Source organism: Macrotis lagotis, chromosome 1 (genome assembly GCF_037893015.1).
Source record: "Macrotis lagotis isolate mMagLag1 chromosome 1, bilby.v1.9.chrom.fasta, whole genome shotgun sequence".
In the NCBI taxonomy this organism is placed as follows: domain Eukaryota; kingdom Metazoa; phylum Chordata; class Mammalia; order Peramelemorphia; family Peramelidae; genus Macrotis; species Macrotis lagotis.
This window is the reverse complement of record NC_133658.1, coordinates 704,438,182-704,465,630: the sequence shown is the minus strand read 5'-3', so window position 1 is coordinate 704,465,630 and position 27,449 is coordinate 704,438,182. Positions and strand designations below refer to the sequence as shown.

The window sequence follows — 27,449 nt, the reverse complement described above, 5'->3', positions numbered from 1 at the left end:
CAAGATTTGCCAACAGATTAGAAATAGGAAGAAAGAGTGAAAAAAGTTGAGAATAATACTTAAGATTTTGAACATGGGAGACTGGAAGGAGATTCTATATTTCTATTATTTTTTATCCCATATGTCTTATTTTGCTAACCTTTACAACAAATTTTTTCATTTTCCCCCCAACATGTTCCCTCTTCCTTTTTTTAAACTTCATATATTAACCCCAAAACAAATCTATATTCACAATACCTTCAGTTGTTGAGAAATAAAATATACATTAATGTTTATACTAAATATAATTATACAAATATATGATTATATTCAAATCTTTTTCCTGAGATTCACTTTCCCTGAATTATTTGAAACCTTCTTTTAGCAATTTCTCACTAATCTTCATCCCTGCCCCAGGAACTATGAGGAAAGATTTGGTATACTCCTAGGTTACTCATGCCATTTGCTTCAAAGATCCTCCAGGAAGTTCATTCTTCCCTCTCTCAATTCTTATCATTGATATTTACTGAGATTCTCCTCAATCACCTTATTTTGGACTTTGGTTCCTGGTTTGTAGGTTCCAAATAAATGCATCATACTCTTTTATGCCATTAACCTGAGTTATCCCAATACTCATGATGCTAATCCTTCTAACACCCACTTTTTGAATTTAAAGCCTACTAACCTTATCCATATTCACTTTAACCATTAACTACAATAGTCACACCTTAAAATGTCACTCAAAATTATTCAACTTCAAAAGTACAAACAAATCTGAAAATCTGGATCAGACTTCCAGAAAATCTAAAATTCTGCATCTGAACAGTGTTCTGCAGCACTTCTATCTCTCCCATTTCCCCAACTTTTCTCACATTAAGTTTAGATTCCCATTCTCTCAAACTATCAACCTTTTTTCTGGCCTCTTTACCCACTCACAATCTTTTACTCAAATATGTCAGCAATGTTCTCCCTTCCACTCTTGAATTCCGTTGACCTCTTTACATTCCAACATTCATAACCATATTAATACTTAACTCTGGTTAACTCCTAACAACCCCCTCTTTAATTACTAATCTGAATTCTTAATCACTAAGACTCAGACCTTTAGATTCTCTTTCACCTCTATTATTAATCAACAAATTCTGCTTCTGTCTCTCCATTCATCCCATTTCAATAATTCTTGTTCAGATCTTCTATTCACTCAAATTGTTCTTTGTGCCATAAATACATACCTTTTCCATTTCATTATATATTCCTTGCCCAAATAATCTTCCTAATATACAACATTGACCATAATGTTTTTAAATGACCCTTACATGATTCCCTCTCACCTCTCAAATAGAATATAAATATATACTTTTTATATTAAATTTCACAACACAGCAATAAAATGTCTTTCAAGTCTTATCTCAATTTACCTTCTCCATATATTCTATGATACAGATAAATAGTACTATGCTCTATCTCCTTTCTCATTATATTCTTTCCTTTCTCTCTGTATTACTTATCTCCATATGTTGAATGATTTCCCCATTCCCAACTTCATCTGAAGTCCCTCCATTACTTCAAAAGTCCAACTTAAATGCTCCTTCATTAAGCTTTCCCAGATTCACTTCCCATCATGCTAAAAGCTATCATTTGCTAATCAAATATCTCATATTTTTCCCAGGTCTCTTCGTGTCATACTCTCCCTTATTACTATGCTAACATGGATACATGTATTGCCTAATTCCTCCTCTCTCTCTCATCCTCTTTTCTCTAGATTATAAAGTAGTCATCCTTAAACTCATAATCTAGAAGTCTTATCCATAGCAAATATTTAACAAATACTTCCTGAATTTGAAGAGTTTTTATCAAATGTCTACAGATGAAACCATTTTAAATATCTAATAGAACTCCACAAATTTTAAGCACTTACTCTTCCAACCCAACCAGTAGCACTCATTTCAATCTTCTGTCGATTCTGGAGAGGAAAATAAAAGAAGATATTTGTAATACTGCTAAGAAAATCTACAGTATGACTAATATGGAAATATGTTTTAAATTATTGTATTTTATATATGTATACATATGTAAAACATATCATATGCTTATATATCATTACTATCTCAAAGAGGGAGGGAGATAATTTGGAACTCAAAATTTTAAAAATGACTAGTAAAAAGTTGTTTTTACATGTAAATGGGTAAAAAATAAAATATTCATCAAAAAAAAGAAAAGAAACAAATGTTATTCTATGGCTAATATCAGGTTCAAATTATTGCTCTGAGGTGAACAAGAATAAAAGGAGCAAGAAAAAAATGAAAACTATCTCTACTAAGCCAAGAACTTCTAGATATTATCTGCATTCAGGGATGGACAAGCTACTGAAAGGACCAAATCCAAATGGAATGCCTTCTAAGCTAAAAATGTTTTTTGGGGGTTTTTTTTTTAATTTTTATCACGGATATCTTAAACTGAGGGAGGGCTCATAACAAACCTATTAGTAGTGATAATGGAAACTTTTCCAATGAATTCTTGTCAATGGAAAATGAGAGAAGAACATGAGATCAGCTTTTAGCCAAATACATGTCCCTACAGTCCAATGAAATTTCAAACACAGCAAAATACAATCATAGTTCCTCATAATTTCCTCCCCACAATATTGCCTATGGGCCACTTAAAGGAGAAACATGGCTAAAAAAATCAGAATGGTCTTGAACATTTTAAGGATCATGGGACTAAACTAAATAATCAGGAACTGATAGTTTATATAGCATTATAGCTAAACCTTTTCAGATAATTTTATACTGTGTTGTCTAATAATTATCAGTTTTATTCAATTTCTGAAGTCTATTAAGGTTCTCTTCTTAGAAGACGTAAATCACCTCTACCAACTGTAGCCTTCTAGAATTCAAGCAATGAAACTAATAAATAACAAATTTGAAAACTACAAAGTTGAAACTTATGATATAAAAATAAAATTAATTCATTGTTCTATTATACAGTTTATCTTTTTTTAAGATTATACCTTCAATGGGGAAGCTAGGTGGCGCAGTGGATAGAATACCGGCCCTGGAGTCAGAGTACCTGAGTTCAAATCTGACCTCAAACACTTAATAATTACCTAGCTGTGTGGCCTCGGGCAAGCCACTTAACCCCACTGCCTTGCAAAAAATAAAATAAAAAATGATCATATCTTCAAAATTCTTTATTGATTTATGTTTCCTAATAAAGTCTCTCCACTTAATTTGTCATTCAAGTTTTACTAAGAGGTTATCTCCATTCTCTCTTACCACTAAACAGTTCCATCTATTATTAGCTCTGTCAAAGTCACAAATATCCATGACTGAATAATTCTGAATCCTTCTGAGCCACTGAAGAGAAATCCTTTCATTATTCACCCATGTCACATCACTCAAGTAATGATCACTAGAGACAAAGAAAGATAAAGTTTAGCTCTTCATAATTCCTTAGCCCATGAAAATTTTACTTCATACACATATAAGTAATGAACCATACTGTGAAGATTTTATTTGCTTGTCAAAATCACTTAGTCCAATAATATGTACCTTTTCTCCAAAGCTTAAAATATACTTAATTTTGGATAATGAAAGAAAGCTTTGGAAACCAAACTATTATCTTAGAGATAAAGCAAACAATTAACATAACCAAAAAGATTGGGGATTCTTAACTACTACACCTTAGCCTATCTCTGGTAAAAGAGTGTGGAGCAAAGAATTACATTTTCCATTTCTTCCTTGCTGCCCTGAGGGTGAATTTGTTGATTAGATACATAGACCAAGGATTTTTATAGACAATTAAAAATGTTTTTGTATGTATTCTTCATATCAAAGATATGTGCAGATATTTTCTCAACTGTTTCCAAAATGAAAAAATAAATTAAAAATCTGCAAATGATGAAAAACAAGGATATAAAAATGTTCTTCACCAAGTCAAAACATAAACTGTATAAAGCCACTACAAACTTAAATAACTGATACAAAAACTAGGCTAGTCACCCTGTCTCCAACATGCAAATATAAATACATACACTTGAAGATACACTTACATATAAACACACATATAGAAAAACCAGTTCTTTAATTAGCCCACAGTAAAATGGATTTTTTTCAAATTATTTTGCTTAAAGCAAAATGTATCAAATCAGTAGTTTCTTTCTTAGACCTAGGATTTTCTTTTTATCAAGGAGATAGTTGTGAATGGTTGCCTAAAGTACTGAGAGGTTAAAGTAGCATGTGTAGCCAGGATCTCTCAGATCCTTAAACCACCGCCAAATATCAGTCTTTCTTGGCTTTGAAGCTGGTGGTCTATTAACTGGAAAGAGGGTCAATAAACCTACATAATGACTCAGTTTTATAATTTAATATTATCTACGCTTAATTTTTTTTGGTTGAATCACAATTACATTTTAATGTGGTTCAGGTCACTCTCAGGAGTGTTATGAGTAATGGATTTCTTTGACACCTCTGCACTAGGGCACACTGCCTCATTTATATAATTTGTCACTTGTATGACCCAAATTTGGCATAATTGTCAGATTAACATTTTCCACATATGGTATCATATCATTCTTCTGTTCAAAATCTTAAATAGCAACCTATTGAGGAAAATATAAGATCCAAACTCCTCTGGCTATGGATTATGTCTTCCTCAATCTGATCTGACCCTACCCTCTCCAAACAGGAAAAATCTAGTTCTAATTAAGAAAATCTTCTACTGAACTCTTAACAAACTAATCATACCTGTGCCTCTGTCAGCTAATTAAGTTCTCTACTCACTCGGAAAAATACTAAGTGGATGAGATCCTCAGAATCAGGAAGATATGATTTCAAAAAATTATCCTCAAATGGAATGCCTTTAAGCCATTTCTCCATATCTTACTCTTCCCCATCCCTTCCCACTCTGATCATGCCATCACCTATAAAACCCTTGCTTATCCATTTTGTTCCAAAATAAACATCATCACCTATACAATGATTTTCCTAATCACATCAGTTGAAATTTACTCTTCTTGCTTTTGCATATTTAAAAATTCAATATCCACAAATATTTATCCAAAAATGACTGCAGTATATGTAAAGCACTGCTATGTAATGAGCAAAATGCAAAGATTAAAAAAAAATGCATGGTCACTATTCTCAGGAAATTCTTCATTGAACTCGGAAAATAAGAAAAGTGAAAAAACAATACAAATTTGCTTGTGGTGAGTGCATGAGAGAGGTTTAAAAATATGTATCATAGGAAATAACTATTCAAGCTAGTCTTGTGACAATAACTGCATGAAATGAGAGATGATTCTGAAGTCAAGATTCTGGCTTCATCTCTTATTGCTTACTACCTGCATTGTCTTAAAGCAAGTCTTTTCAAACAATAGATGGCATCTGAGGTCCCTTCTAACACCAGGCCTACAAGCTGATACCTAAACTAAAAAAGGATTTTTGCAGATGGAGAGGGTTGACATTTACATAATGCTTTATGACTTATAAAGCAAGTCACATTCATTATTTTATTTGAGATGGTCTTATCTTGTGCTGCCAATAAAACACTTTAACATATTGCCTTGTATTGTAGACATTTGTGCCCAGATCATATTTCTAATCTGCTAAATCTAATTAGCTTTTCTTAATCTTCATTCTCTTTGACCCTTGTGTAGCTATACACAACTGTCAACCACACTCCCCCCACCCAAGGATGGCTGTCCCCCATCAATCCTCTGTCCCAGATCCTCTTTTCTTGTTTCTCAACATTTTTTTCTTTTGGTGATATCACTAGCTCCCATAGGTTTGAAATATCCTCACTACAAAGACAATTCTCTAATCCATATATTCAGCAATAACTTCTCTCCTGAACTCCAGTCTCACATTCTGTAATATGTGATAGATTATCTAGATATGCCTTAGGCATATCTCAAATTCAACAGGTCCAAAATGGAACTCATTATCTTTTACCCAAAATTCTATTCTCTTTTAAATTTCTCTATTTCCATTAAGGACATTATCATCCTTCTTGTCATCCATGTTCACAACCTGAAGTCATCCTTGACTCTTCTCTCTCCCTAATCATATATATTTATAAAAAATCAATGGAAAAGTTTTCTCAATGTAACCTCTACATCTTTCCTATCCATTTTCTCTTTGACAGTACCACCACCTTGGTTTAAGCCCTTATTACAGTTCAATCAAGGCTATTTCAATAGACTGCTAATTGACTTTTTCCATTCCATTCCCTTTCTTGTCTAAAATATCTTCCACAAGTTGCTAAAAACCATCTTCTTAAGGTATAACTCTAATAAAATAAAATAAAATAAAATAAAATAGATAACCAGTGGTTCCCTATTGCCTCTAGGACAAAATAAAAATTCCTCAGCCTAGCTTGAATCTCTCCACAACCTAATCTCAAGTTATCTTTCTGAACATTCCAAATTACTCCCTTTTTATGAACTCTTACCTTTAGGCAAACTGACTCACATTTTGCTCCCTACCATCATCTCTATACTTTTGTACAATCTGTCCCCCATGCCTAGAATTTAGTTTCTCCTCAATTTTATGTTTTAGAAGCTGGAGCTTCACATGGTTCAGTTCAAGTACCTCTTCTTACATGGACTTCTTCTAAGCCCCACTACCTCGGCTTTCCCTCTCTCCTTTTGCAAGCTGCCTTAGAATGATGTCTTCCCAGTAAACATGGAAGGCATGGATTCTTTAATTACTATTTTTTCTATCCCCAATTTGTAGCTAAATGTTTTGTATATAATAGAGGCTTATTAGTTATCTGTTGAATCAAATTTCTGATTAATTTATAATCATCTTGAAAGTCCTGCAAAGGACCCCATGAATATTTTTAAATAAAAAACAACAACCAAAAATCAACTGTTATAAAACTAAAGCTTGAGGTAAATAATCTTCTGCAGCATGACTATCCTCTGTGTGGTCAAAGCTACCCCAAGTCCATCCATGCATCCATATAGCTATCTATTTCCAAAAGCACTAGGAGAATATAGAGGGAGAAAAAAATGGTGGTGTGGAGGCTCTTTGTGCTAGTTTCTTCTCTTAAGTCCTGTTCCAATGCTTCAGTCTGAGTGTTCAAGAGTTCAAGTTCAAGCAAGTCATAGAAAATTCAGTCTTTGCAACATCTTTTATAGTTATGTTCAAGAACCAGTTTTATTTATGACTATAAAGACTCATCAATATAAAGCTGACCACAAACAATGCATTTTTGTGGATCAAGGAGTTGCCATTTGTCACAAACCTTTGGAATTAAGTATTTTTTTTTGTTTTTTTGTTAGGTTTTTGCAAGGCAAACGGGGTTAAGTGGCTTGCCCAAGGCCACAGAGCTAGGTATTTATTAAGTGTCTGAGACCGGATTTGAACCCAAGTACTCCTGACTCCAAGGCCGGTGCTTTATCCACTACACCACCTAGCCACCCCTGGAATTAAGTATTAAAGAAGTGCACCATCTAAATTAAAGAAACCATTATTTAATCAAAGCCTTTTTTTTTAAATCAAAAACTGATTTAACTAAAAAATTAAGCTCTCCCCTTCTAAAACACAAATAAGTTGGAAAGTGAAATATATCAATCAAATGCTCTAGGAGTCTTTCCAGTTTATTTGTATTCTGAATTCAATGAACTTCAGATTTTTTTACTTTCTTCATAGTTCTCCAGAGTAAAGAATGAGCTCTGTACACAAGGACCTAATGATATAATAACAACCATTATATCTGCTTAAAAGAATACTTCAAGTTCAATTAAGGAGAAGCAGAATGGGTGTATGAAATTTATTCATAAAGCAAGATAAGAAGATCCTAGGATGTCTTAAAGTTCTACTGGTCACAATAAAGATGCAAAAGGGTCCAATTGTATGTTTTACTGAAACTCTTTGATTCAATTCGGGGGTAGGGGGAATATATCAAACAAATAGTGCTAATAAGCAGACCCTTAACTAAACATATTTTCAGACTAAAAAAAAGAAAATGAACAAAAGAGAACGAAATTCAGAAAGAAAAAGAATTAGTAATGAAAGTTAAGTATTTGCCCCATCTGGGGAAAACTTGGTCTGTCTTGCATACACATGAGCCTTGGATAACTTTAAAATACTAAAGACTATGGCTGAAACAGATCCCTATGACACAAGCAAATGACCATATATACCTTTCCAAGGTCAATATATTCAATTCAACTCAATAAACATTTTGTCTAAGTACTATCCATTTGCAAGATAGCATGCTAGATAAGAGATTCAAAGATGCTCAAGGTGATAGTCAAGGCCTATAACATGCTTATGTTAGGAGAGAAGTTTACAATATAGACATAGATAAATATATAAAATAGTCTAGAGAGGAAGACAAAGTACTCTAGGAAAATTTAAGGAGATACAACCTTAGGCAGAAAGGAATATGACAATAGGAAAAGAGGATCATATCAAATCACAGAAAATATATTTTCCTGAGCTGTGCCTTGAAGGAAGAGAATGAATATGAAAGACAGACTGATGAGAAAGTGCATTCCAGGTAATGGAAATTCAAAGGTCTTGGGAACCATTATTCCTTTTTTCTTCCTAACAACTAACATTGCTTTGCTGCTGTTGCTATACTGACTATACTTCATTTTATAGAAAGAGATTTTTCCATTAAATGTCTAATATGATGTTTCATATGCATATTTAATGCACAAAAGCAATTTTGTTTCTGTAAATGCTATGAAACTTTGATAAGCCAAAAAAGTCATTGCTGCCAGATACTTTTCACATCAATTGCTTTTATATCAATTTCCTAAATTACTTTTTATGTAAATCTGATTTTTTACATCCTAGCTTTTTCTAAAATGAATTATAACTATTAATTTATAGAGACATAAGACCCAAACAAGTAACAGCAAATTGTCAGTTGACTAATCCAATAAGTCGTCAATGGAAATTGTCAACCTCTGAATTATTATGCCCTCCATTTTTTTTTTATTTTTTTGACCCCAGTTCCTCTATGTGTCCCTAAAGCTTGAACCTATCTCTTCATCTTTATAATTATGAAGTTAGATTAGGTAATTCCCATGATACCTTCCATCTCTAGGGTCTATCGACTAAGTTTACAAAGAGGGTGAGAAGTGTATTAGCAAATGGCAGTATGATGTATAAGATAGAGTTATAACCTTACGTAAGGTTTAAATGGTGCCCCAGGCACTGACAGGCTATAGCAGTAGGAACAAGTTAATTGAATTAACACTTTTTCTTCTTAAAAAGGGATATTTTTATTATCTACCTCAAAGGAAAGAAGTATATTCTGAAAATCTTAGTGTAATACACAAATGTGTGTTAGGAGTATTTGTTGAAAGGATAAAGGGCCACTACTTGTAGTCTTTGATCCTTACATAATGGTGGTATAATGGACAATAAGATCACTGAATATCCCCGGGACCTCTACACCTCTCTTCCATCTTTTTCCGGGCAGTTCTAGTACCTGACTAAACTTCACAGCTAAGCCAGAAAGATGAGTCAGAAATGCTGCAACATCATTTCAATGAACATCTTCAGTCTATGTGTCAGTAACAGCCCTAATCAAAAGCATGCTTATCCAAAAGCACTATCCATATTCAAAACATAAGAGAGTTCTTTCAAAGTTGGTATTAAATCATTAGGACCTAATCTTTGGCCTAGCCATTCAAAAAATTCTGAATCCATCTAATTATACTATCATCTAGCCCACATCTCTCCAAAGAGTGGATTTCAGAAGCATCCACTTAGACCTTAATCCAGTATACTCTTTTTTAGAACAGTCAGGTAGTATAGTGAGCCGTTAGGACAATGGGACAGTAATCAGGAAGAACTGAATTCAAATTCAGCCAGTTAATGGTTGTTTGTCTCAGCTCCTCAACTGTAAAATAGGAGACACCCCTAAGAAGGAAATGTTAAATTACTCCAATATCTTTGCCCATGGGGTCATGTAGAATCCAACAACAACAACTCTTCCTTCTCTACCTTCTCCTCCTCCTCTTTTGAGATTCCCACTGGGAATTATCAATTTATAATATTCATATTCAGGGTAACTGAAAGTAACTATTAGTGATCTTTCAAAGGCTGTAGAAAAAGAGAGAGATTTCATGGGATTAGAGCATATATTTCTGACTTTTCAAGAAAGGGAAGAGAAGGAAATCTATAATTATAGATCAGCAAGTTTGACTTTGATTCAGGTCAAGCCTGGAACATATCATTAAGGAGATAATTAATAAATACCTAGAAAAAAGAAATAGTGATCACTGAGAGCCAATATGATATAAATTCTTATGAAAAAGTAACTGGGGGGCGTCTAGGTGGCATAGTGGATAAAGCACCAGCCCTGGAGTCAGGAGTACCTGGGTTCAAATCTGGTCTCAGACACTTAATAATTACCTAGCTGTGTGGCCTTGGGTAAGCCACTTAAGCCCATTTGCCTTGCAAAAACCTAAAAAAAAAAAAAAAAGTAACTGGGAAAGAATGAAGTAGATGACAGTCTAAGCAGATGGATTTGGAATTGGTTAAATGACCAGGCCAAAGGGTAGGACAGCACGGATTAATCAAATATTGCTTGTTCATAGGCTGTTTGACATTTTTATTGATGACTTGGATAAAATTACTTTTCAAAGTTTATCATGACCTAAAACAGGGAGACACTCCCTGTTATACATTAAATTTTTATGAAGAATTTATAAGATGGGGAAGCTAGGTGGCACAGAGGATAGAGCTTTGGCCCTGGAGTCAGCAGGAACTGAGTTCAAATCTCCTCAGACACTTAATAATTGACTAGCTGTGTGACCATGGGCAAGTCACTCAACCCCATTGCCATAAATAAATGAAAATTTTTTAAAAAGAATTTATAAAGTACTAAAAGCTAGAGATGCAAAGAGAAAAAGTAAAATATCCTCTGTCCTCAAAGGAGGTGCATTTAGGACAGTAAATGATGCTATATGCATGCACAACAATAAATAAGTAGAGCCTGATTTTTGAATATTAGGCAGAGGGTAATATGGAAGAAAATTGAAAAAGCACTAAAGGGAGCTTTAAGTGCAAAATAGATGAAAAAGTGAAAAACTTTAAGTGCAAAAAGTAAAAACCTTTACATGCAAAATAGGTGATTTTGTATTCATCTTAAAACAATAGAGAGTCACAATAGAGAGGAAGGGGGAGGGGGAGTGGGGAAGGTTTGGAGGCACAGTACAGAGCTAACCTAAGACTTGGGCTTTAGGAAGATTATTTTGGCAGCTGTGTTATAGAAAATGAATTAGAGAAGGGAGAGAGTATGATGGAGAAAGAACTAGAAACAATGGAGTGGGGAGTTATTAGAGGAAAATTTAGTCATGGTATAAGGAAAAATGTCTAATAAAAAAAGCTACAGAAAAGTGGGATAGTTAGCCTGAGTTCCCCTTCACTGGAGATCTTTGTGCAAAGACTGAATGACCACTTGTTGGGTGTGCTATAATAAAGATACTCTATTGGACTAGTTAGAGACCAAAGACCTTTTTGGGTCTTTTTTGTAATTATTGGATGAGTTTAACTCATTCACTGCTTTCAGTTTAGTAGCTATAAGAATTAAATACAAAGGATCAAAGAATGTACCTACTGAACTTTATTAAAATTTAGAATAAGTAGTGATTTTTGCATACTACAAGTCATGCATTGTCTGTTTCAAATAGTGGTTTAAGCCTTTCTGCATGGAAGGGTAAATGGGGCAGAAGGGGGAAGATACAAAAGTTCTGGAGTAAGCTACATTGCTTAAGAAATCAAAAAGAGGTTAAGGCATTGTGCATATACTTGTAATCCCTGCTACTAAGTTTAAGGCTAATGAATTAATTGATTATATGACTTCTGACATGCAATAAGCTATGTCAATTAAGTGTCTGCACTAAATCTGGTACCTAAGGAGGGGTGAACCATTTAAACTGAGAAGGACAAAGCTCCTGAGGCTTCTGCACTTCCAGTCTGGCCCCAAGGCAAGAAGATGCAATCTCAAAAAAAAAAAAAAAAGTAAAACAAGAAAGGGAGGGAGGAAAGGAAGGGAGGAAGGAAGGAAGGAAGGAAGGAAGGAAGGAAGGAAGGAAGGAAGGAAGGAAGGAAGGAAGGAAGGAAGGCAGGAAGGAAGGAAGGCAGGAAGGAAGCAATGGAAGAGGGGAGGAAGGAAGGGAGAAAAGAAAGAAGGGAGGGAGGAGAGACTGGAGTTAACTGATTATAATACTAGATTGATTGGGTTGAAGAGAAGGTTAATGTAATGCTCTTTTTCTGAAATATTTCAGGGGAATTTGTTGGGTGATATAACAGAGAGTGCTTAACTGATATGTTTTACTGACTGGCAAGTATTGCCTGAATAAACTTAGCACTACTCCTCCTTTTAATGTTGCCCAAAAAATAAAGCATGTCACAGTACCAAAATATAGCTGGGTGATTTTGGAAATATGACATCCTCACTTGATGTTAAGCACAATCAAGTGATGTGCTTGGAATAATTTTTTGTAAGAATATATTTGTTTCCATGGCATTTTCAATTTTAAAAAACTTCTTCTGGAAATATGTCTAAAAAGTAAATTAAAGATCAGCATCTTGAAAATACAAGGTGCTTCCTGAAATTGACCTAACACCAGAAAATCTTTACCACTGGTTCAATATAAAGGAATGTAAGGGGAGATTAATTAATAGAAGGAGGGGAACAGAATGTAAGCCCAATTTTGCTTGTATTTACCACATCAAGCAAACACATTGATGCCCTTAAAAAAATTCTCCCTGAAATTTTAGATTAATAAATCCAAGTTTATTTAGCAGGCTTTTACAAAAGGCATATAAGAAATACCAAATGGTATGTAGCTATGTCTAGCCAAAAGGTGGAAAGAGGACCAACCAATTCAATTTTTTAAACTGATGGAAAATATCTGTCTTTGGACAAACCAGGAGTGTTGGGAAAAAAAACATTTGGTTTTAATTAATTCACTGGGTTTCCCTATCTACATGGCAAATTCTGCTATACCTCATCAGCCAGTGGAATTAATAACTGAAGGACAACTTGTAGGTTAGATGTGTTACAGTTGATTTAACTAAAGAGAGGACACAAATAGGGGAAAATATGAAATAAAAAGTCTATAGCAGAATTTTTAAAAATCCCTCCAGAATAACTATACTTTGCATCTTTAAAAAATTGTAGCTTAGTCCTCAACTTAACACAATATTGAATTTCCACTTAATATGTGTGACACACAGTATTAGGAATTGTAAGAGACTTTGTAGTCAAAATGAAACAGTATAAACCTCAAAGAGTTCATAGACTTATATTCTATATTGGCCAAATCAATACTTGTGTTCTGCTTGCCTTGAATCTTGTTGGGGTCAGAATCTAATTACTAATTCCAATCCTAATAGTAACAATATAACTGATCCAGACAACAGTTTAAGAGAGATGTCACAATTATTCCATTTTACAAATTAGAAAAGCAAAGTTAAGAACACCTAAATAACTTGGCTGAAGTCATCTAAGACTGAACCAGATTGGAACTCAGATTCTTTGCCACCTCTCAGTTACCTTAAGGTTTTGAATTGTTTTTATTATAATCACGGAGATACTGTTTTATAGAAAGATGTTTTCAAGAACAGATGATAAGTTCCAAACAAAAACATTGACTGAATTTGCCAAAAGGAAATAAAGATTCACAAATAAACGATCAACTATGAATTCTGCAACCATCCTTTGGCTATGGAATTTCAGCGTTTTTTTTTTTAACTTGTCCTTGCCAGACCTATTATTTGAAAAATCTCAACATGATTTCTCAGAAACTCTAAAGCAATTTAACAGTCTAGAGTTTTAGGGCCAACAACCTTACCTTATTAATATAGAAGCAGGAGGTACAATCTGTAGTGAAGTTGCATTAGTAGTTTGGTTGACAGTTGTTGTATCGACAACAAATAGTTTTACAGTTGGGTTTGGTGCACCTGCCTAAGGGAAAAAACAATTTAAAAAATACATAAATAAAAGTGGTATTTCATGAATACATATAGTAATTCCACAAATTAAATATTAAAATTGTTTATGTTTGTCTCTAAGTTGATTATCACACTCTGAGAAATCAAATATTTTCTTCTGTTCAGACATGTAAAAGCACTTACATGAAGGACACAAATCATTCTTTCATCTGTGTCTTTTGATGTTCATGTAGATGAACTTGTCAATTCAAAATAAAAGATTCTTTAAAAAGCAACGTTTGGGGCAGCCAGGTGACACAGTAGATAGAGCACCAGCCCGGGGAGTCAGGAGGACCTGAGTTCAAATCCAGCCTCAGACACTTAATAATTCTCTAACTGTGTAACCTTGGGCAAGTCACTTAACCCCACTACCTTGACAAAAAAAAAAGGGCAACGTTCATGATTTATTTACAGCCCATGAAGAGTATTAATTATAAGGTTGAAGTTGAAGTGATCTCTAATGTAGCCAAGCTTTCTCAAGTTGAAGTGATTTCTAATGTAGCCAAGCTTTCTCAGCCCATCCAAATATGATTCTTATACAATATGACTCCAGTTCCAAGGATTTCTCAATTTCTGATTGAGACCAATTAATCAAACAAACTGATTGAACATTTTATCACTTTTTTTTAGTGGGAAGAATGATTTGATTGATAAGTAAGAATTGGTTGAAAAGTGTTGAGTCGAGATTCCCCCTCACCCCCTGCCATCCCACACCCCAAAGTGTATATGGCCCATTTATGAATGGAGTAAATAAATTTTCAACAAATGCTTCTTGAATTGACTTCAGTTATTGACAAATAACTGTTGTCCTCTAATTGACAAATACTTTTATCATCAAATATCAGATTATGGATAATTAGCTTTCCTGAAACACATACTTCATTGCCCGAAGACTTAGTAACCAATAATGAAATCATAGAGCTAGGAGAGACTGTGGGTCAACTAGTCCAACCCTCTCATTTTATAAATGAGGAAACTGAGTAGAGATATTTAAGTGACTTTCCCAAGCTCACACAAATGATAAATGACTAAGCCAAGACTCACACTCTTGGTCCACTGCCAAAACCTTTTCTAAACCACCTGAGAAATTTCTGAAAGAAAGAATAAGCTTTTGTTATAATGAACCATACTTAGAGTTAGTTATCTGGAGCTAAAATAACATAAATATATTTGAAGTCACAACTTCCTGAGAGACTTATCTACCAAAGTAGAGTTCAAAAATAAATTCTAAGTAAAAAAAAATCTGACCTTCCATTTCCTGTCTTTTGTGTCTTTGTCCAGGCTATAGGTCTCCCTTTCCTAGCAATGCATTCATTTCCCTCTCACCTCTGACCCTCAGAATCCTAATCTTCCTTGAAGGCTGGGTTCATGTCCTTCCTAGATTAAGTTCTTGCTCATTCCCTTCCTAGTAGCCCTCTCACACCTCAAAGTGACTACTACTTACTTATACGAATATGTATATACCACCCCTCCCCTCCAGGGGAAATGAGAGTTCATATTTAATTTGGGTTTTAGCTTGGAGGGAGATGAGGGGAGATGAGTTTAGGCTCCTGTGATTTTCAATAATCTTTGTAGGGTAGATGCAAATTAAATTTACACTCTCCTAGACTTTCTCAGTCACATATTTAAGTATCTAGTGGCATGTTCTACAAGACCTAATAGGAGCAACTTCCTGAACTTGACAAACTAAGCTCCTACAGAGACAAATGTAGCATTCCTAAATTAAACTCAATTTAAAAAGTCATGTACAACATCCCCATTGTCCAATTTAAACTATTACAACTACCATTTTCCTTCATTTGAGACCATCTGATTTCATTAGCTTCTCCCCTTTTGCTTTTAGAGATGTCTCATTGAAACATTTCCATTTCCCCCATCTCTCTTTCAAAAACATTTTCCAATCTTTTTCTGCTTGTCATTCCTCAAAGTTTTTGGAGAAATTACAAAACCTTAAATCACACTCTTTCCTGGGATAATAAAAATACTTTAAAATTGCCAGATGCTGTTGACTTCAGCAAGAGTAATCACAGCAAGCTGTTGAAGAGAGACTGACAATATTTTCATTAGCAGGAATGGATTAAAGGAAACCATTCTCTTTTAATCAAATTACCGAAATACTATATGGAATAGAACACAGACCTTTGGATATGGAAGCTTAATAGTCTTCGGGTACTGAAATGATTCATCAAAATAGAAGGAGTATTCCATGATCGGAACTTCTGTATCATTAAATTGGGCATATGCGAGATAAGTACCGTCTGGAGACCACCACAGAGCGGAGTAATCACTAAAGATTTCCTCTGGGGGAAAAAAAAAGATATAAATTCTTCAGTTACAAGAAATATCTGATAAATTGGCTTTGGCATCCCAAATATTGTTCTCATTAGCTTAAGTAATTATAGAAGAGTTCAACTAAATGAACCACTTTACTTTTTCTGGGCTTCTAAAACCAGAATAATACACATAAATAAATGTAAGATATATTTTCTGAATTTGAACTTATAAATAAAATAATGCTATTTTATACCACTGTTATACATTGTCACCATTGCAAAGTAAATCATCCATCCTCAATTTCTTCATTTTAGAATCCCCTACAACTTAACACTTAAAAGCACTCTAAAAAACAATTAAATCAAGTACAGAAGATTCTCCTGGATCCTCTTCTCTAATTTTCACCTTCTCTTACTAACCCATCCATACCCCTCTCTACCCACCAGGATTCTCCATACTATGAGGCTGCTATAAATTGCAATAAATAATAAGATAGACTTTCTGTTTACCATACAGAAAGAGGAAATCACTCTTGAATGAATGCTAATTAACTGAAAATAATAACATTTGACATTTTACAAATATTATCTCATTTGATCCTCACAACAACCCTGGGAGGTAGATAATGTTATTATACCCATTTTACAGATGAATCAACTGAGATAGAAAAAGTTATATGACTTGAGCTAGGAAGTGTCTTGACATTGGATTTGTCTCCCTGATTCAAAATTCAGTGCTCTAGCCTTTGAAACACTATGCTAGAGATTTTGCTAATTTTAACAAATTCCTCTTTGGACAGTTAAATGTCCCTCAGAGAATGTCATGGGCTCTTTTTAAAGAATTGTGAATTCTATGGCCTTCTTCTGAGAATAATGTTTTTTAAAATATATTTGCTGTTCAATTATATCCAACTCTTCATGACTCCTTGTGAGAAATGTAGGGTGTTGGTCTTCACAAGGTGTGAAGGGGAGCCTTAGGGAATCCATTACAAAAGGAAGTTGTGAGAAATATAGGGTGATCGTCTTCACAGGATGTGGAGGGGAGCCCTTAGGGAATCCATTACAAAGGGGGGAATGGCCCAGCCAATCACAAGACTGGAAGAGTTTTCCTAATCCCATTCCAGGGATACCAAACCCCAGTGGTCAAGAGTAACCTAGAGAACTTGACCTAATGTTACTGAGTTTTTGCAAATGGGTAACTAAATATTAACCCACACACCCCCTGTCAAGATTGGGGTTCTTTAGCATATCATGCATCCTATGATGGGAGGGATCAAATTAGGAGCATGCCATGGAATGGGTGGACCTCTTAGATTGTAACTCAAACTCTGAGAGCCTATGAACATCCAAGAGGGAGGGGAATGAGTTTCTGAAGACCATAAATTACCCGATTTTGAAGACTAATTCTTGCTTCACACCTAGGAGTGAAGTACCCTACCTTGTAAGGTGTATATTGCAAGGTTCATGAATAAAATGTACAATTTTCTCTCTAGCAGTTTTTCTTTTCATTCATTTGTAACACTCCCATTTGGGGTTTTCTTGGAAGATTTGGAGTAAGTTGTCATTTCCTTCTCCAGTTCATTTTTATAGATAAGGAACTGGGACAAGTTAAATGCCTAGCCCAAGGTCATACAGTTATTAAATTGCTTGAGCCTGGATTTGAATTCAGGAAAATGAGTCTTCCTGAGTCCAGGATTAATTGAATGGGGGCAGGGAGAGAGGAGGAAACATAATTGAATAAATTGAAAATTATAGGGTCACAGTTGTGAGAAATGTAGGGTGTTGGTCTTCACAGGGTGTGGAGGGGAGGCCCTTAGGGAATCCATTATAAAGGGGGATTTTACAGGGCTGGAAGAGTTTGCCTAATGCTACTGAGTTTGTACAATTAGGTAATTGAATATTAACCCACACACCCCCAGTGACAAAAGGGGTTCATTAGCACATCATTCCTGTATGATGGGGGGGAATCATGTTAGGGGCATGTCAAGGAATGGGTAGACCTTTTAGATTGTAACTCAAACTCTGAGAGCCTATGAAAATCCAAGAGGGAGGGGAAAGAGTTTCTGAGGATCATAAATTACCTGATTTCCAAGACCAAATCATGCCTCAGTTGAGGTACCCATATCTTGCAAGGTTCATGAATAAAATGTACAATTTTCTCTCACTCTAGCAGGTTGTTCTTTTCATTCATTTATAACAATGGTGAAAGGGGAGGAAGAAATATTGAGAGGGAAATTTCAGATTCTAACATTCAATGGATCTTCCAATTCCTTTATCTCCATTTTTAATATGAACTTTTCAAGATTCATTAGAGACCTTATTTGTCTTTCCCAATGACAAAGACTTAAGATTTGAAAAGAAAATCTTATCTGATATTGTTAAAACTGTCAAGTCTCATGATTAAATAAAGGTTTGGGCACTTTCTCACTATATGACCCTGGGTAAATCACTCAACTCCATTGCCTCCCCTGCCAAAAAAAAAAAGGCTCAGGAATGAATACTGGCACCAGCATGGTAGAATTAAAAAACATGTTAGACCCAAAGGCAGCACACCTGGGTTCAATCATTGCTCTGATGATTACCTGTGACCAAAGGTAATGCCTCTCTCTTCCCCATCTGTGAAATGGGGAAAAGAATATTTTCACTTCACCTTCCTCATAAAGTGACTGTAAAGCAATTACTTTATAAATCTTAAAGTTTTAAATAAATATAAATTAAATAAATATAATTCAAAGTCTATTCTAATCAATTTGGAGTAGAAGGAAGGTTCCAAAGTCTTCTAAGTTCTTTTAAGGTTTCCTTTCTAATGGAATATGTTTCTAAAGTTCTTTAATTGCTACGGTTTCAGAATTTAGACTGCATTTCCCTATGCAGGAAAATAATTAGATTCTCAGACCAATTTACAAATGGCTAACTAATAAGTATACAGTCTGAGTTCTATGCCTCAGAAAAAAAGGGGGGGGGCATGTAGTACAGTAGGAGTCAGAAAAGATGGAGAAGGAAAAATGAGGAAGAACAGAAGATGGAGTTGAGAAGAAAAATGTCAAGAAGAGCAGAAAGAGCATTCAAGCTCCAAGAGAATGTCCTTTCTTTTCTTTGTAATCCTAGCTGCCTAGCAGATTCTCTGCATATAAGACAATTAAAATGTTTAATTGAATTGAATTGATTTTTAAAAGATTGAGGAGAAGGAAAGAGAAAATGGAAATAAGAAGGGTTTCAATAAAAGAAATTTCCAAATCTATTTCCTTTTTCTCATCCCAAATCAAAATTTTTTAATCATATCACAATTTCCAGGGCTAAAAAGAGGCTTTATTGACTATATAATTGAACTTCATTATTTTACAAGTGAGAAATTTCACTTGAAAGATTTAGTTATATGACCACAAGATCATATTCTTTGATTTCACTATTTCCACTACCATTTCTTCTAGTGAATTAATAAAAGAGGATGCTTCTGAAAATCAAATAAATCTAGAAATTTAAGTTTTCTGGAAGTATACTAAAGTGTGGAAAATTTTTTAGTGTACTAAAAGATTTCTGGGAAGAAGACATCAACCCACAACTTATCTTAGGATTGAGCCTTTCTGGTTGGGTCCCCTAAAATGTTTTCAGTTTCTCCCCTTCCTCCACATTTCTATACCCACAAAGTTTCTGAAAGTACATGGTTTGTACAATCTGGTTCTTACATCAGTGAAGGCAGAGGTTTCTGCAATTCAGTGCAAAGTCTGACTAGAGGATAACCAGAATGACAGGGTGGAGTATATAGCACTGTCCATGAAATCAAAATTATCAGTCCAGAAAGTCTATTGAAAAGCATGTAGATACTCCATTAGAAAATATACCTAGAGAAGTAGCAATTAGGTGGCACAGTAGATAGAGCACCAGCCTTTGAATCATGAGGAACTGAGTTCAAATCCAACCTCAGACACTTAATAATTACTTAGCTGTGTGACCTTGGACAAGTCCTGCAAAAACTAAAAAAAAAAGGAAATATGCCAGGACCATGAAAATGTATATATGTAAGTGACTGATTCTTATACTAGATATAGGTAAAAGTTATAGCTTTGTTCAAGATAAGCAAAGTAATTAAATAATTTTTTACATCTACCCAGGAATAAAATCAAGAATCTTAGAAATCATACTTCAAATCAAGGTTCTACTCTGTATTCTACACTTCTCTAGGTCTCTGACTCTTCTCCAAATGAGAGGAATGAACTGAATGATCTCCATAAAATCCTTTTCAACTCTATCTGTTCATGAGAAAGCAATTTCTTTATTCCAACATTTCCTTGTCTTTTAGAAGACAGTAGATTCAAACAATTGAAAGGTGGAAAGCTTTGTTCTTTACAACAATGATTCATTTGTGTACATACAATAATAATATACTAATATCTCTTTACTCAGAACAGTCTTAAGGGAATTTGGGAATTTTTTGTCTGGTAAAGAGACTATACATTTGATCAACGCACTCACTGTGCATGAAACACCCTAACATCACTTTCAGAAGCTGTTGATACTAATGACCTCCACATTTTAACAAATGTTGTCTCTATTTTTCCCCACATTTAAAAAGCAGTAAACTATGGGGTTTTTTTCTAAGAGCAAATGGGCACTAATTCTCTGGAAAACTGGTTTTCTTTCCCCAATGTTTCCAACCCCCCCCCCCCCAGGTCTTATTCAGTATCAGTGTGGAATGTTGTGACATTGTTTTTCTTTCCTTATCAAGTACTGTTATTAAGTTAGATTTGGCTGGAAAATATTTGACATGAATCTGTTCAATCATCTGTCTCCAGGGCCTGGGAAGTTACCTAAACCTAAGTCTGCAGCAAGGCCACAGATGTAAAATTTTATAGCAAACCCCTGTGGGTAATTTCTAAGGAAAACTAGTGTAAAGTATCTTTTGTTTATATATTAACCTACTTTGTATATTCTAAAATAAGACTGTGATGGGTTGTATTTTATGCATTTACCTAATAAATAAATTATGTAAATTTGTAATTTAAGAAAATCTATCACTTTTAACTTTAGCATTCATATTTTCTGGTTTTAAAAGGTATTTAAAACTCTACCTTCTGGGGCGGCTAGGTGGCCCAGTGGATAGAGCACCGGGCCTGGAGTCAGGAGTACTTGAGTTCAAATCCGACCTCAGACACTTAATAATTACCTAGCTGTGTGGCCTTGGACAATCCATTTAACCAAATTTGCCTCGCAAAAACTTAAAAAAAAAAAAAAAAGACTACCTTCATAAACCCAGTCAGCCAGTCCATTAAATATTACATTTTCTTGTCCATTGTAGGTGATCCTCAAACTCGGCAAATGTGGTTCATTTTTTATATAAATATCATTATTCCAAACATATACCTATAAAAACAATAACAATAATGCATTAAGATAATTTTTAACTCAGTTCTTTAAATTACAAATGTATTTTAAAAACATGGGGGGTAAAAATCCTAATAAAAATATAGGAAAAACCAAAACTGCTACTTAGCTGCATGAATCAAGGATGGGCAGGATTGCTAAATTATTTGTAATTATATCCTCAGCATTTGCCATGTAGTAGATTTAATAAATACAATATTGATGGATGAAGTATGTTCTACTTCATGTCCTCAAAGTTTAGTAATTTTTCTTTAGTCAAAGCATGGATGTGTGCTTTGAAAATATCAACATTGTCAAATACTTTTTATTTGAGTTTTGTGGTTTTAAGGTTTTTATTTCTTATATAATTGTGTTTACTGTTGAGAGTAGAGCAAATGTCAGCTTCACCAAATTCACCATCCCTTTTCAATTCTAAATTGATATTTATGACAACCAGGGATATTACTGACATGTAAAAGAATTTTCTTTTGTGCTAGATGTTCATCCATTAAGTTTGGATATGCCTAGAAGCTCCATCTTAGTCTTGGACTTTCTTCTCTCCTCTGTATTCTCTTCCTTGGTGATCTCATTAATTCTTGTTCCCTCTCTCTTTTTTTTATTAGAGATTATTTTGAGTTTTACAATTTTTCCCCCAATCTTACTTCCCTCTCCCCGCCCCAGAAAGCAATTTGTCAGTCTTTACTTTGTTTCCATGTTGTACAATGATCCAAATTGAGTGTGATGAGAGAGAAATCATATCCTTAAGGAAGAAACAAAAAAGTACAAGAGATAACAAGATCAGACAATAAGATAACTGTTTGTTTGCTTTTTTTTCTAAAGGGAATAGTCCTTGAACTTTGTTCAATCTCCATGGTTCTTTATCTGGATACAGATGGTATTCTCTATAGTAGACAGCTCAACACTGTCCCTGATTGTTGCACTGATGAAATGAGCAAGTCCATCAAGGTTGATCATCACCCCCATGTTGCTGTTAGGATGTACAGGGTTTTTCTGGTTCTGCTCATCTCACTCAGCATCAGTTCATGCAAATCCCCCCAGCCTTCTCTGAATTCCCTTCTCTCCTGGTTTCTAATAGAACAATAGTGTTCCATGACATACATATAACACAATTTGCTAAGCCATTTCCCAATTGAAGGACATTTACTTGATTTCCAATTCTTTTCCACCACAAACAGTGCTACCATGAATATTTTTGTACAAGTGATGCTTTTACCCTTTTTCATCATCTCTTCAGGGTAGAGACCCAGTAGTGGTATTGCTGGATCAAAGGGTATGCACATTTTTGATGCCCTTTGGGCATAGTTCCAAATTTCTCTCTAGAAAGGTTGGATGAGTTCACAGCTCAGTGTCCCAGATTCCCCATAACCCTTACAACAATGATCATTATCCTTCCTGGTCATACTGGCCAATCTGAGAGGTGTGAGGTGGTACCTCAGAGAGGCTTTAATTTGCAGTTCTCTAATAATTAATGATTTAGAGCAATTTTTCATATGACTATAGATTGCTTTGATCTCCTCATCTGTAAATTGCCTTTGCATATCCTTTGACCATTTGTGAACTGGGGAATGACTTTTTTAAAAAAAATATGACTCAGTTCTCTGTATGTTTTAGAAATGAGTCCTTTGTCAGAATCATTAGTTGTAAAGATTGTTTCCCAGTTTACTACATTTCTTTTGATCTTGGTTACAGTGGTTTTATCTGTGCAAAAGCTTTTTAATTTAATGTAATCCAAATCATCTAGTTTGTTTTTAGTAATGTTCTCCATCTCTTTCTTAGTCATAAACTGCTTCCCTTTCCATAGATCTGACAGGTAAACTAGTCCTTCATCTTCTAATTGGCTTATAGTATTGTTTTTATTTCTAAATCCTGTATCCATTTGGATCTTATCTTGGTAAAGAGTGTGAGGTGTTAGTCTAATCTAAGTTTCTTCCATATTAACTTCCAATTTTCCCAGCAGTTTTTATCAAAGAGAGAGTTTTTAATCCCAATAGCTGGATTCTTTGGGTTTACCAAACAGCAGATTACTATAATAGTTTCCTGCTATTGCACCTAGTCTATTCCACTGGTCCACCACTCTATTTCTTAGCCAATACCAAACAGTTTTGATGACTGATGCTTTATAATATAATTTTAGATCAGGTAGGGCTAAGTCCCCTTCCTTTGCACTTTTTTCATTAACTTCCTGGGAATTCTTGACTTTTTATTTCTCCATATGAATTTACTTACAAGTTTTTCTAACTCATTAAAGTAATTTTTTGGAATTTTGATTGGTAGGGAACTAAACAGGTAGTTTAGTTTTGGTAGAACTGTGATTTTTTTGTTATATTAGCTCTACCTATCCATGAGCAGTTGATATTTTCCCAGTTATTTAAATCTGATTTAATTTGTGTGAGAAGTGTTTTACAATTGTTTTCAAATAGTTTCTGAGTCTGTCTTGGCAAACAGACTCCTAGGTAGTTTATATTGTCTGAGGTTACTTTGAATGGGATTTCTCTTTCTAGCTCTTCCTGCTGTATCTTGCTAGTCATATATAGAAAAGTTGAGGATTTATGAGGGTTCATATTATATCCTGCAACTTTGCTAAAATTGCTAATTGTTTCTAGTAGTCTTGTGGATGAATTCTTGTTCTCTTACTAGTTTAATCTTTATCTATACACAAGCAATTACAAAGTATATCAATCAAATCCAAATATCTCTCTCCTCAGTTCCATCTGTGCAATATCAATTACCTAATGGATATTTTAAACTGGATGTTCCAAAGGCATCACAAACTCATCCTGTCCAAAAAGGAACCCCTTACTTACATCTTTCCAAAAAAGCCAATCTTTCTCAAAACTACTCCATTTCTGTTTATAGCTCTAGTATCCATTTGCTAACCCATATTACTGCCATTAAAGGAATCTTTGACTCATTCTTAAACTCTCAACCACCACTTAAAATCAGTTGATCCAAATTTCACATTATCTCTTGCCTTCTGTTCTCTTCATTCATACAATACTGATTCAAGGCTTTCTCACTTGGGCTACTGAAAGAACATTGAAATCCATTTTCTAGCCTCTCCAATCCATTTTGCAGTTATGAAAGTAATATTCTAAAAACATATCTATCTATAACATGTACTCAAAAATCTTCAATGGTTCCTCATTACCTCTGGAATTCAATATGAAATCCTCACTCTAGTCTGTCATAATCCAGCTCCCAGATAAACTTCCAATCTTATTTCCTATTCTTCAGATATTCTCTAACCTAGGCAAATTAACCTACTAGATCTTCCTCCTACACTCCAATCTTCTTTATCCATGACTTTGCATAAGTGGGTTCACATGCTTAGAATTAACTCTCTTCACGCCTCTCCATTTAAGGACAGGGACTTTCATTCTTATCGCTGAATTCTAAATGCCCAATAGAATGTTAATAAATGTTTTTGGATTTTCTTTTTTACTTTTTGCAAGGTGCTGGGATTGGGTGGCCTATCCAGGACCTCGGAGCCAGGTGGTTGCTGGGTCTCTGGGGGCATGGGATGTGGGTTTGGGGCCTCTTGGCCCCAGGACCAGTGCTCTGTCTGCTGCATTCAGCTGCCCCACAGCACATTTTTGAAAAGGGACAGAGTGAAAGGATAGATAAAATATAATAGATGGTAATAGGGAGGAATGGATAAAGGGAATTATAATCACAACAGCAACTGTGGAAAAATATGGAAGTAACTTCTGTGATGGACTTATGAGAAAGAATATGATCCACCCAAGACAGAGCTGATGGTATCAGAACACAAACTGAAACACATTTTTTTCCTCTTTCTTTCACTTTATTTCTCATGAGGTTTTATATTTTTGTTGGGGAAGGGGTATTATGTTTACTCTTGAAACAAGAATATTTTAGTAATGTATGTATAAATAAAAATAAATACAAAAAATGAAAGACAAACAATAAATAAATGTTTGTGGGGCTGAATAAAATTTAATCTTATTTTAATTGCATTTATTTTATTTGTTCAAAGGCCATTCATTTCTAAATGCTAATTATGTATAATACTCTTAAGGTGTCACTGCTGGTCATAAATTAAAATTACACTTTTCTCTAATTTTTTTATGGCATCATTTTTTTCTACTTTTTCATTTGTTCATTTGTAATTCATAGTATATAATTAGATCAAAAATTTTTTATCCAAATGCTCTCTAGTTTTCCCATCAGTACTTAATAGATCTTTGTTTTATTAAATTTTAAAAATTCAATTTAGCTGATCTCACCTTAAATTTTCAAATACTCCTCTTTAAGGTTTGTTTTAGAATTAATTTGTTTGTGGGTTTTTTAAATTACATACTCAACTCTTTAAAACTTTCTCTTCTACTAAAATTTCTCCAAATGCATGTTATAACTTTAGGATATTATTTCATTATTATCATCCTCATGAATATAAGTAATGGACTTTTCTATCCAAAAGCCAAAAAACTGGTCACTTGATAAAGAATTATTTGATAATGGCAGTGGTGACAGAGATAGGAACTAGACCCATGAGCTTATTGGCTTTGAGGAGCTCCTGGAAAAGTAAGCTCCCTCTACCAATGAAGGCAAGCACCTTCTGTAACTCATAGTTTCAGAGAGCTGTTTGGAGCAGGCACTAAAGAACCTGCCCAAGGTCACACAACCAGTTATGTTTCAGAGATTGTATTTGAAACCAGCTTTTCCTCTCTTCAAAGCCAATTTTCTATCCACTATGCCATGCCACAATCCATTAATCAAATAAACATCAGAAACTACCCTGAATATTGGTTGATCCTCTCTGCTTCTGCAGTGATGGTACAGCACAAGTTCTGGAGAAAGATGACCAAGGTTCATTTGCTATGTGATAAATTCTATTTATTCTTGGGTAAAAAGCACCTAACACCTCCCCAGGGACAACATTACTTATCTGTAAAATGAGGAACTTGGATGAGGTAGTTTGGGGGTATTTTCCAGATCTAGAAATGTAATCCTATGAGGGAAAACTCAGTTTAAATGACCTAAAAGTACAACACTCTAGGACAATTACTGTAAGACATTCAAATCATTCAACAACTATAAACCCATGAGGAGTAATTAAAAAAAAAAACTAATAAGCAAGGAGGAGGGGGAACCACTAGTGGAGTTGAAACCAGAGAAGACAATCCCTTCCCTAATATAAACAGCTATGATAAGATAATATTACATAAGAGAGTAGAAGAGTTCCATAAGGTCCATGAAGGCAACAACAATTAGGAGACTCAAGGGTAGCTTGATGATGATGATTTACATAACATGAATGTGCCAGGCACTAAATGCTTACATTTATTATCTGATTTTGTCCTCACAATCACCCTGGGAGGTGGGTACTATTATCACACCATTTTATAGCTGAGGAAACTGAAGCACATAGTGGCTAAGAGACTTTCCCAGGGGCATGCAGGTAATGTCTAAGGCCACACTTGAACTCAGGTCTTCCTGATTGCAGGTCTTGTGCTCCATCCACTATACCACCTAACTGCCTCATTGAGCATGCCTCATGAGGGAACTAGTTTCCCAGTTAAATCATATAAAGGACTGGTATTTAACAGAAGCAAGAAGGACATGCTAGACATATGGATAAAGATACTTAAGTAAAAAAGACATTTAGTATGTACCAAGGGTGTTTGGAGTTGGGCAAATAGTCTAATTTAGATGGAATTGAGATTATGAGGATGGGAATAATATGAGATAAAGCTTAGGTATGATATCAGATTGGAGAGGAGTTGAATTCTAGTCAAAGGAGTTTGAATTTTTTATAACAGATAAAGAGTCACAAATGATTTTTGAGCAAATGAAATTTCATGAGTAGATCTATAGATCCATATGA

The 27,449-nt window shown here is 34.5% G+C and overlaps 1 protein-coding gene across 2 annotated transcripts in view; it reads right to left on the bottom strand.

Annotated features, from left to right (window-relative positions):
- Positions 1 to 27,449, bottom strand: part of DPP4 (dipeptidyl peptidase 4) — a 109,017-nt gene that overhangs the window by 42,371 nt on the left and 39,197 nt on the right. For both annotated transcript variants that reach the window (XM_074215848.1, XM_074215849.1), the window contains 5 exons: positions 21,460 to 21,580; positions 16,086 to 16,246; positions 13,808 to 13,920; positions 3,255 to 3,390; positions 1,898 to 1,942 (listed from right to left, as the gene is read on the bottom strand). In XM_074215848.1, the coding sequence (XP_074071949.1) occupies positions 1,898 to 1,942; positions 3,255 to 3,390; positions 13,808 to 13,920; positions 16,086 to 16,246; positions 21,460 to 21,580 (576 nt within the window). The remainder of the gene's footprint in view (positions 1 to 1,897; positions 1,943 to 3,254; positions 3,391 to 13,807; positions 13,921 to 16,085; positions 16,247 to 21,459; positions 21,581 to 27,449) is intronic.